This window comes from Eupeodes corollae, chromosome 1 (assembly GCF_945859685.1).
Source record: "Eupeodes corollae chromosome 1, idEupCoro1.1, whole genome shotgun sequence".
Taxonomy (NCBI): domain Eukaryota; kingdom Metazoa; phylum Arthropoda; class Insecta; order Diptera; family Syrphidae; genus Eupeodes; species Eupeodes corollae.
Genome location: NC_079147.1, coordinates 280,805,353 through 280,817,582, shown reverse-complemented (window position 1 = coordinate 280,817,582; position 12,230 = coordinate 280,805,353). Strand labels below are relative to the sequence as shown.

At 31.8% G+C, this 12,230-nt stretch overlaps 1 protein-coding gene across 3 annotated transcripts in view; it reads right to left on the bottom strand.

Moving 5' to 3' along the window:
- Positions 1-1,374: 1,374 nt before the first annotated feature.
- Positions 1,375-12,230, bottom strand: part of LOC129953907 (kinesin light chain) — a 34,267-nt gene continuing 23,411 nt past the window's right edge. For 2 of the 3 annotated variants that reach the window (XM_056067444.1, XM_056067443.1), the window contains 3 exons: positions 11,689-12,168; positions 1,639-1,950; positions 1,375-1,572 (listed from right to left, as the gene is read on the bottom strand). In XM_056067444.1, coding sequence (XP_055923419.1) covers positions 1,552-1,572; positions 1,639-1,950; positions 11,689-12,168 — 813 coding nt within the window. In that variant the 3' untranslated portion in view covers positions 1,375-1,551. Of the gene's footprint in view, positions 1,573-1,638; positions 1,951-2,287; positions 2,751-11,688; positions 12,169-12,230 lie in introns of those variants that run through there. The other variant, XM_056067446.1, reaches the window with a different exon arrangement.

Here is a 12,230-nt window from a genome sequence, read left to right as displayed (position 1 = left end):
TTCACGTAGCAGTACGCACACAAATACAACCCAAATGTCATTTCGATTCCATTTGAATTCGATTCAGTGCCACCATATACCTGGATCGAGATCTCAATTCGATTCGATTCGATTCCTCGATCTCCTCTTGTAACCAGGGTAAATGTCAAAATCTTGCGAATTCGGATATAATCGTTCTACTTTAAATGTGCTTGCGAAAAGGTCGATCGAGGAAGTTTTTTTTTTCAGAATAAAAGTTATAAATTAATAATTCTCAAATATTTCATAAACATAGTAATATGTATGTATAATTTATATGTTTTTTGTTCCAGGGCATCATCTAAAATTCGAAACACTAAAGTGTCGCAGTTTGAGATAATGGTCAATTATATGACCCTGCGGCCAGCACCCAGACTTGTCCAAGGGTTATTTAAAAACACCAGAAAAAGACAAAAATCAAAGCATTTATGGACCACTCTGTCAAACGATTTGAATGCTGAAGGTCCACCGCAGCGTGATGCAGAGGGATGGAAAAAGGTAAACAATGTTTCAATATTGACCAATTCTTTAATATTATTTTTTTTCTTCATTAGGTCTGGGCCGATTTTAAAGTTCATACCAAAGCCAAACTAAGAAAAAATAAAATAAATTTGTCTTGAACTGGTGGTGGTCCCCCGAAACATCATCCACTTACTCCACTGGAAGAGAAAGTGCCATTGAAAATATGGTACATTGGAATGCCACCGAAGCCGTAACAAGCATGTAGCTCATATTTTGTTTCACACATAAATCTCTCTATTATAATAACAATTATAATTCTTTGAAAACTTTTGTATTTAATTACAATGAACACCTTCCTTTATAATTAGAGCATTTTTTACTATAACTTTCTAATTTTGGAGCAATTGTAAACAACATTTCTTCAAAATTATTCCAATTGAAAATAGCAATGCTTCAATACATTTTTGTTCCCTGAATAACCGTTTTAGGAAAGCCAAAGCCTCCTTTAATCGCCCATATATGTGAATTCCAACAGGAATATTGACGTTACCAATTAACGAACATTTTATGACAATTCCTAATTGAGTTGCCCTTAGACTTCTTTTTAACAACCTGAAACAAAAATTTGAACAAAACTACTCTTTTTAATATTTTACTAACAAAGTTTTTTTTCTTTAATGAAGCCAATTAAATTAATTTATAAAAAAAAATACATATATAATTTTTGTTTAATATAATTATATCTTAATATTTAAGTTGGTTTTAGGTATGTATAAATGTAATTATTAAATAATAATATTTTTTGTTGCTCAAACACATTAAAGACATTATGTAAAAAATAATAAAGTTGAGTTGAACAATAATAATTTTTTTTTAAATTAAAACATATATAAATATAATTATTCTTTCTTTTATTTTTCTTCATGCTGTGAAATTAAAATAAGAAACATTTGCAGGACAATTGCCGCCGCCGACGCCACATTGCAACAATAATTTTTATTTGTTCAATTTTTAATCATTTTTGGAAAAACGTCCTCCAACAACAGCTTGTAGGATGTTAAAAAAAGTATTTTAAGGCTTCGAAAAACGTTTCTAGAAAGATTGAAAAAAGAATTTAAAACACTTTCATTTGTTTAGTTTACTTTTATGAAAACATACTTCTTCTTTTTCAGTTGGTTCGGTGTCATCCTTTAAATGACGAGATCGCCTCTTCTCTCCACTGTTTAACAATTGAGCTACTTTTGTTTGTTTGGCCAAATCAAGGGCCTCCTTCTTGCTTCTCAATGCACAATCTTCAAGAGTTTCGGCAGCCTCAAACATTCCCTGTCGCCGATAAAGAGCACCTAGATTTTTTAGAGTTGTTGTTACAGTTGGTGAGTCGACTTTTGCTGCTTTATGCCAACCGCCATATTCGCCATAAGGAGTATTCTCGCGATTGTCGTACTTGTGTTCTTCTCGTTCTTCAGCAACCTGAAAATTTGTTTGAATCGTTTTTGTTTTTGTTTTTTTCTTTTCTCTTTTTTTTTGTGGTTGATGAAAACTAAATAATTCTTGTAGGTACTAGTTTTGAAAAGGCCTACACTAACTCTAGAAAATTCTGGACCAAAAAATATGCTTTAATTTGAGTAGAACATAATACTATCTTTTTTTGTAGTTTAATCCAATTTGATTCTATCACGATCAAATCAAAATTAAAACACATTTCGTTTTGTTTTTAATAGGTTTTAGCTGTTGACCTTCCCAAACACCAATAAATTCACGATTAAGAACACTTATCAAAATAAAAATAAAAGAAGATCAAAGAAAATTGCGCTATAAAACTATTTTATTTGATTTGCAGCAGATGCTCAAAGATAAATAACAATAAATTTAGTTCTATACAATTTGTTTTTGTTTGTTTTTTAATATGGAAGAACAGTTCTAAGCCTATGCTACTTTTTGAAAACCTTAATAGTTTCCTTTACAATTAAAATTAAGCTCGTAAATATTTAATCTATGTAATTGACAACTTTCTTAAGCTTTTATATGATCACTGTCAAGTTTATATTCGGAACAAAGAAATTATTAAAGAGAGACAAAGAAAATACTAGTTTTTTAGCACATTTTGTTTGTAAATTATTACAATTTTCAAAATATTGTTTCTGTTAATTTAAGTTTTTGTAATTTAATTTGTTTAATTATTTATATTTTTATATGGGAAGATTATATATGCAGTGATCTCATGATGATTTGTTCGGTAAGAACTTATTTAACATTTCCTTTACACCTTTCTATAAGAAAATAAAAACATGAAAAATAAAACAAATAGTGTTAGGTCAGAATTAATTTTTGTTTGTGGTCAGTTAATGAAATGAACATTTTAATTTTCGTTAGTAAACAAGGACGCAGTTAATTTTTGTATGATTGTTAATAACTACAGTTTTTGTTTTTATTTAATTTAAGTAAAAAGAAACAAGAAACAATTGTCACTATCGCTTGGTAAAGAAAGTGTCGCTTTTATAATTAATGCGATTTTATTTGCGAATTATTTATGTATTTTTGTATATAAAGTACATATTTATTATTGTTTAGTAGTTTTATATTATTAAGGGAACGGTTGACACTTAAACTTAAAAATATACAATTTTAAGAAGATACATAAATGAATCTTTAGGTTTATAGTTTTTTTTTAGTTAACTATATACACGTAAATTTGTTGATTTAATTTCACAGTTTATGAGGCTTTCCTGGTTTTCTTTAGAACTTCTTTTTTTTAATGGTAGAACGATATAGTCCAGTGTAACAAGTTCTCAATTTGTAATTTTCCAATTGATACGAGTTAACAAGGGATGCAAGAAGCTCACATTCAGACCAGCTCACTTTTGAGGTTTTTTTTGTCAGCTCAAATACAAGCAGGTCAGCTGACCTGCAGGTGAGCTCAGTTGATCTGTGGTACTTTTTCAGGTGAACTTAGTTCAGAATTTGCAAGTTAATTCAGTTCGAAATTAGTTCATTTTGATCCAAATCTCCAAAAACTTAAACTAAAACCCAATTAAAAATTCTAGTAAGTTAGTTTTCATTATATCTGGCTCTTTGAAACTACGCCAAAATTTAGGTTTGGTTCAAGCTGGAAGGTGAACAAGACATTTTTTTAGAAAATGAGCAAAAAATATTGGAAATTCTGCCAGATAGGAATAAAAAGAACGCTAGGATAAAAAAATTACCAGAAAATCAAAGATTCTATATTGTAGCCTACTTTCCTAATCCTTACAAATCGGATTTTCCAATGAGGACTTAAGTAAGCAACGTATGCAAATTATAATTTTTTTCTAATGAAATTTGCAACTTTAACATCGTTTTTATTTTTAATGGAAACTCATTTTTGGTTTAACCCCCTACTGCACAAGAGGCCGTATATGGCTTTTGATATTTGAACGGTGACTGCTTGGATTGCGCAACTGCTATTGGAAAAGCAGTTATCTTATCTATTCACAACAATATTTATGGTGCCATATATGGCACCACATATGCTTGTGATTTCACATAAGAAATGGATGATCACGCTTTTCGCTTTTTTTGCAGGGAGAAAACAATGATCTCGTCAAATTCTTTCTACGGAAAAGGATTTTGTGTTGTTCTTGATGATGGTTTTAGAGTGAGGATGAAATCCTTGAATCAGATGATGAGCAGGATATGGACTGTAAAGAACACAGAGAGGTGCCTGAAAGCGAGTACGATTCGGATGATGAAAAACCATTGTCAACTTTGAGATCGAAAGAAAGATATCAAAAAGTAACATGGAGAAGCAAGTCTCGTGCAACATACATGGAAAGCGATAATCCCTTTTTAGGGACAAAAGAGCTTCCAGAAGAAATGTCCTCTTTAAAGACCCCCGTTGACTTTTTTTCTTTTCACAGGAGAACTGCTTGATATAATTGTTGAGGAATCCAAAAGAAAAGCATTGCAAAACAACATAACGTGAAGTGAAATGGAACAATTTGTAGGTATTTCTCTTTTCACGTCCCTCATAAAATTGCCTTCTACCAGGAGGTATTGGAACTCCCAACTAGGACAGCCTCTTGTTTATGAAACCATCCCATATAGGCGGTGGGAGGAAATAAAAAAATATGTAACTGCACAAACAGCCATATATGGCAAAAGTAATTAACTTTTAATACAATGTATTCAAACAATTTTTTTTTGTTTTATTCTTTTAATTCTACAAAATAAAAAACAAAAACGAACACATTTTTTTTTCATTGCATCATAGTGCGTGCAGTAGACGGGTAATGGGTTCGTATATAAGCAAAATATGCGTTATTGGTCAGGTTAAAATCCAAATTCCACTTTATCAAAAAAAAATTGTTTGGTATTGGCGGCGTTATTGGGCCATATTTTTACGTCAACGATAACAATCGTCAACTTGCTGTGAATTGTCAGCCTTATCGCTGAAAGATATATACTTGAACGTCATAGGGTTTCAACAGTATGGTACCACAAGCCACACACCACACCTTATATAGATTTATTGAAGAGTAAGTTCGATGAGCTTATTATCTCAAGGCATGAGCAAGCCGACTGACCGTATTGTTTGTGCTATTTAACGCCTCTCGAACATTTTTTTTGTTGGGCTACTTTAAGTCATTGCTTTATGCCTACAAGCCGACGATGCCGACGTTGGAAGAGCAAATAGTTTGTGTATTATTTAAAAAAAAAAAAGTTGCCAAGTCCTTATTGGAAAACCTTTTATAACTATTGTTAATCAGGAATTTTTAATTATATTATCGTCTTACGAAAAAGCTATATATTCAGACTCTCTTTTGAGCACAACGTTGCTACTTAGTCTTCATTTAAACTCGCACCTACTCCAAATATTATAGTTTCAATAAGCAAGGAGATTTTAGGAGGCATTATGGCCAAAAATATAATTTATTGTTTTCACGCCATAAGGCATAAGCCAATAGAGAAAAAGCATTAAAAATTAGGTTGTGCAGAACTTTATTCCTAATTATCTTAGACGAACTTAGTACCAACAAATATCAGAAATCGTTTCATAAGAAATAGGTTCCAACTTGTATGGATGTTCATTGGAAGTTAACTACTTTGAGAGCTATACCATAGTCCCGATAAGGCAAAGTTTTATTTGAAATCAGTCTGATCTAAATATATAGTTTATATCTCTATAAAAATAATCAATGATGAATCTAAACAAATTCTTCCAAAATCATTTAAAAAAAATCATATTCCAAACCGTCATCAAATTTGAAATAATATCAGTCATATTTTATTGTAAGGAAATTATTTATATATCTTAAATAAACAATAATACATTTATTTTATTGCAATTAATTGTCACCGTTATTTTTTATTATTATTATTTATCAGTTACGAAACAGGAAAATTAATAATTGACCATCATTTTATATGTAAAGGAAATGAAATAAATTTTATATTACCAAACACCACATGGAAAATGAATGTAAACAAAACAAAATAATTTAATAACTTATTGATAAATATTTTTATATTGTTAAAGGCTCGAGATATGCCAACAAATGACAGACAATTGACGACGCAGTAAAACCCATCTATAAAAGGGGTATGCATCTAAATTACCAATAAAAGCTACATGCTGTCACTGATGGCATGTCTCGCGGCACATTTATTATTTAAAAAAAAAAATGAATGATATTAAAAAAAAAAAAAAAACATTATAAACATTTTATTGACATTCAACCGGCTTTATAATAATCGCTACAATATAATCAGATTGTTGTTGAATAAATTAATAATAATAATGAAACAAAAAAAAAAAACAATAAATGAATACAGTTGGAAATGCTAATTTATACAATTTAATTTCCAAAGTTATTTAATTCGATTTTTCATTCATAGAAATTTCAATACTCTTCGGGGTGCTTTGTTTGAGAAGAGTTAAAGTTAAAAAAGTTAAAGCTATGTCCTAATTTTTATTTAGGCAGGAAAAACCCTTAAAAAAGTCATTTGAGCAGAACTTGGTATTAAAATTGTGATATTAAACGACATCGTAAATTCAATCGATTTTTTAAGTTAAGGCACATATTGTCAATTTTTTAGGTATCCTTTAAAAATCTTTATATTTACAGCTATGGCTAAAATAATAGGAACAAAACTTAATTTTAGTAATTATTTTTTTTTTATCACTTGCCGCAAATCAAATATGCATCCATTTATAGTCAAACTTCTTTATAACGAACTTCCCTTACTTCATTTTGTTCACAAGGTTAACTACTATTTGTACTCCTTATTTTAAAAGTGAACTCCCCGTTTTGGGAAGAATTTTCTTAAAGATGTGTAGTAGAAATATTACGCATATCAACAGGTCAATTGTTTGAGTAGGGATTTTAAGTTCGAGAATTGTTGCCAAAAAGTCGAAGCACAAAGCATTTCGCTATCATAGAAGTTATCGATGACAGAAAAAGTTAAAAGGGGAGAAAAGAAAAAAGATGTTATAGAAAAATTGGATTTTAAAGAATTAATGCCAAATTTTAAAGTTTTGCCGTAGAAAGTTCAAACAGAACCCAACGGCTCATCAGATGAAAATGCTGAAATCGAATTTATTCGAAAAAAAAAACAATGGTAATGATATGAGAGCTGCATTTGATAATATTCAAAGTTTTATTGAAACAAGAGATGAAACCCTTAGATGATGTTAAACTGGAAAATTTTTATAATAAAACAAAAATCATAACTGTTCATGTGCAATCAAAAATTGGTCTAAATTAAAACAATAGAAAGACATAAATTTCTTTAAAATGAGTTTTTTGTATACTTTTTTGGAATTATAAAAGAAGAATTGCAGTGCTAAAAACATTTCTATATAACGAATTTTTTATAAAACTTCTTTATAACCAAGCAATTTATTGTTCCCTTGAAGTTTCGTTATAAAGAAGTTTGACTGTATTTCGATGGTAAATATTTGTTACAGTTTCTTAACTTGTAATTTTTAAAAAGTTGGTAAGTTCATTTGATGAAGACTTCAAAAAAGACTGCACACAAAATAGGAACACTTGATTTAAGCTTCAAAAAGCAATACATTCCGACAAAAAATACTAATTAATTTTGTTTTCCCATTCATTACACTTGGCATTTAGTTTGAAAAATCTAGATACTGCAACATCTCACTACCAATTATCCAAAGATTCGTTTTTTTTTAAGGCTTATGTCTACTCTCTTGAATTTTATGCTCAATGCAATAGTTCTTAATCAGATTCAGGTAGAGTGATTGAGAATTCTACTCAAAAACATAGATTATGGTCTTTTGAAATCAGGTGTTGCTATCAAATTGAAGTTTGATCATTTATTTGTTTAAAAGCTTACATTCTCAAACATATGTTCAAACGGTTTAGAACAAGATTATGAAGTTGACTGTGTATAAACTGAATTTTGTAAAGCTTTTGACCAACTTAGCCACGGAAATCTTTTATTTAAACTTAAAGCTCTTGGTTTTCCACCATTTTTCTTAGCTTGGATTAAATCAAACCTTAAAAACAGATAATATAAGGTAAAATTTAGATATTGCCATTCTGAACCTTTTGTTGCTTAATTTGGTGTTCCCCGGGAAATCTGGTGGGAAACCATCTTGGCCCTTTTCTGTTCATCCTGTCTATTAACGATGTATCATGTCATGTCCACGCTCAAGTGAACTTCTCATTTTTGCTGACGACATGATGTTTAAAATAATAAAGTCCACCTATGATCGTATTGTTTTAAAAGTGGACATTGATAGTTTCACATTTTGGTGTGGGAAAAATAGCCTTTCACTCAACCCTTTTAAATGCCAGACGATAACTTTTACTAAAAAACTAATCAGTAGCATATTAGGCTATTGTATATCACAGAAAAAACTCTGTCGCGTCTCCACATTTAAAGATTTAGGTGCTCATTTCTTTTCCAACTTAGAATTTACAAATCACATTAATTTTATAGTTAATAAGGCAAGTTTTATGCTTGGTTTTATAAAACGCTGGGGAAAGGAGTTCAATGATCCATATTTTACTTTTTCTTTGTATAGTTGCCATGTTCGTCCTCATCTTGAATATGCTTCGCAGGTATGGAAATTTATAGAAAACGTATTGAATCAATTCAACATAATTTCATTCGCTTTGCCATAAAGTCTTCCTTGAGATGATCCTTATGATCTGCATCCCTATGAAGATCGTATTCTGCTTCTTCAAATGCAATCTCTCTATCAAAGGCGTGTTAATAACGACTTAGTATTTTTTCATCAACTTATTAATGGTGAAATTGATGCACCTTATTTGCTATCTTGTGTACATTTGAACTAAAGAGGTAGTGGCTGCGGATTCAGAATCCACACACTTAGGCCAAAAGAGAAGGCCCATTGTGATACCACATGAATCTAGAGAATTACTTCCCAGTAGTCGAACCATTTTGAGCTTTTTATAAAGCGAAGAACATATTTTTGCGCTAGTTCACTGCGATTATCAAAAGAGTATTCTCCCAGATGAAGTTTGCGTCTTAGTGAAAGAGGAGGGAATGTGCAGAGGAGGTGAGCGCCCTTGACTGTCAGAGAAGATGCGGATATCAGAAGTTGATATCACGTTTTCTCTTAGATAGGAGAGAACCTCTTTGATCGCTAAAATTTCCGCTTGGAAGACGCTACAATGATTAGGGAGGCGGAATGAGATGCTAAGATTAATCTTTTCTGAGTACACACCGCTACCAACTCCCTTATTTGTCTTGGATCTTCATCTCTTGATGGAATGGATACCTGGAAGTGTTTTCCAAATTGGGGTTTTGGAATAGTGTAGTCTATGTACTTTGGTATAGAACCAAAGATGTTCAAAATGATGGAATGCCCACATTGTTGTTGGCCCATTGAGATGAGGGGTTGAGTCTTATAGCTTTACTCGCTGCCACTTGTTTGCTAAATATGTCGAGGGGTGTCAGATGGAGGAGAGTGTCTAACGCTGCTGAGGGTGTGGTTCTTAAATGCTCCACTTATCCATAGACATGCAGTGCGTTGGACTCTGCTGAGTTTGTCGTAGTATGTGACTTTCTCCAGTGCAGTCCACCATACTGCAACCCACACAAGTATTGGTCGGATGACCGATGTGTATAGCCAATAGGTTATGCGAGGTTTAAAACCCCATTTGCTTCCTATAGCTTTCTTGCAAAGGAAACGAGCTACTGTAGCTTTTTTAACTCTTTCCTGAATATTAGGTTTCCAACTCAATTTTTTGTCCAATATCAGACCAAGATATTTGGCTTCATTGGTAAAAATTAGTGGTACACTTTTTATTGAAGGAGATACAATTACTGGGATCTTGTATTTCAGTGTAAAAAGGACGAGGTCTGCTTTTTGAGGATTAATACTAAGTCCGCAGTGATCAGCCCACCTAGTGAGCATATTGAATGCGTTTTGGAGGAGGTATCTCAGTGTATTAGGATATTCTCCTGTGACGGCCATAGCAACATCATCGGCATACGCAACCACTCTGTAGCCTTCCCTCTCAAGGGATATTAGCAGTTCAGTTCACAGAAGAGGGGACAGAACACCACCAGACAGAACGCCTCTACCGACAGACCTTTTTGTACAAAAATCAGCCATCTTAGAGTTGATGATCCTGCTTTTTGGCATTAGATTAATCAACTCACAGAGTTAGTATTCGACGTTTAGGGTGGTCATAGTAGAAGTTATCGCGGATATGTCAACGTTGTTGAAAGCGCCCTCAATATCCAGGAAGGCCACCATAGTATATTCCTTTTGCTGAAGGGAATATTCGATAGTTCTTACCAGAGTGTGTAAGGCTGTTTCCACCGATTTCCTTTTGCAGTAAGCATGCTGAGACATCGATAGTCTCTTATCAATGCTATTACGTACATGGATATCAATCAATCGTTCCAGAGTTTTGAGAATGAATGATGTTAGACTAATAGGTCTTAGATCTTTAGGGTTGATATGCGAGCATTTTCCCGAGTTGCGAATAAAAACTACCTACTAACATCTAACACATGCACTTATGATGAGCCTCTGATCGTAGTTTGACGCTTGCTATAAGCTTACTACTTTCTAAAAATTCTGAAGTGTAAAAGCTTTTTACGAATGATGAAAAAAATCGCACTCCCCCTCTCCCTTACACCGTAAGGCCATCATGGTTGAAGTATATTTTTGCAAGTTAAGTTAACTTGAGTATCAAATCTAGCTGCAATTTTTTTTGATGGCATAAATAGATAAGGTTAAGATTCTCTTAATGAAATCGTTTTGGTTCTCAAACAGACAACTTCTGGTTTCTTTGGATATATTCATTGGTAGACTTCCGTCTTGAATGACTTCAAGAGATTTGTTAATGCAGTGTTAAATCCTAATTCTAAAAAATAAAGATAAAAATCGAAAACAAATCTACTAAAAATTTGACTTTTTTTTAATAAATCAGGACAAGATGTTTTTCTTCATGTATTCTTATTATTTTGATAACCTTAAATAAATCGTTTGACAACAATAACAGTCAAACAGGAAGGATTAGCTTTACTGCAATGAAAAAAAAAGATAAACTCAAAAGTAAGAAATGTCCTATCGTTTTGACCAAAGCTGTATATATAAGATAGTCACTTTTTAAAATAATGGAAACGAAACTTTTTTTGCGATTGAAGATAAAAAGAATTGGTCGGATAAAATGTACTTTTGTTTGAGCTATTAACATTTTCTGCGAAGTCCAAAGTATCGAAACTAACTTAAAATACCTTAAAAACGCTACCACATGGAGTAAAATTACACGTTTCGAAAGTTCTAAGGCTTTATTTGTGGTACTTTAGCCTGTATCAGCTAATAAATTAACTACCTCAACGTTCAATTTCTTCCACATACAAACTAATATGTAGCAAAAATTATTATTCGATACAAACAATCGACTACTTAAAACCTACGAATATTTTGTATAGAAATAGAAATGATTTTGTATACAAAAATAAAATTAAAAAGAAACATAAAAGCGACACTCATCAATACAAACAAAAAAATCTTCTAGCACAGAAAAAAATGCAAAAACATGTTTTACTGTATTAGAAGATCTTTTTCTTTTTTCAAAATAATATAAAATACAATAAACAGCTTTTTACTTTACAAATCAAAAGCATTGAAAATACAAAAAAAAGTACTATGAACACAATTTTTAAAAAAATAAGAAGCAAAAACTATAAAATTTAAATTAGAAACAGAAATCTTACCTGCCAAATTGGCTTATTTTTGCTATCGATAGCTCCAAATTCTCTTTCATGGGCTCTTGTTAGCACTTGTTTATATAAAATTTCAGCATCAGAATATTTGCCTTGTTTCAAATAACAACTGGCTAAATTATTTTTGGTTTTTGCTACATTTGGATCGTCGGGACCAAGTTTAGTTTCATAAATTTCTAGAGCTCGTTGATAGTATTTTTCGACTTCATCGTATTTGCCCTGATTTTGGCACAACAATGCTAAGTTGTTGAGTTGTTTAGCCACATCTGGATGATCTTTGCCAAGAACCTTTTCACGGATTTCTAGAGCCCGTTTACACAATGGTTCGGCATCCTTATATTTGCCTCGTTTGCCATACAATACTGCCAAATTGTTTAATGTAGCAGCAACAGCAGGATGATTTTCACCAAGAGTTTTTCCTCGAATTGAGAGAGCATCGTTAAGAAGATTCGCAGCCTCCTTGTACTTATTCTATATATGAGACATAACATAATAAATAAGAAGATATTTGGGGAAAGAACCTAAAACAAAAA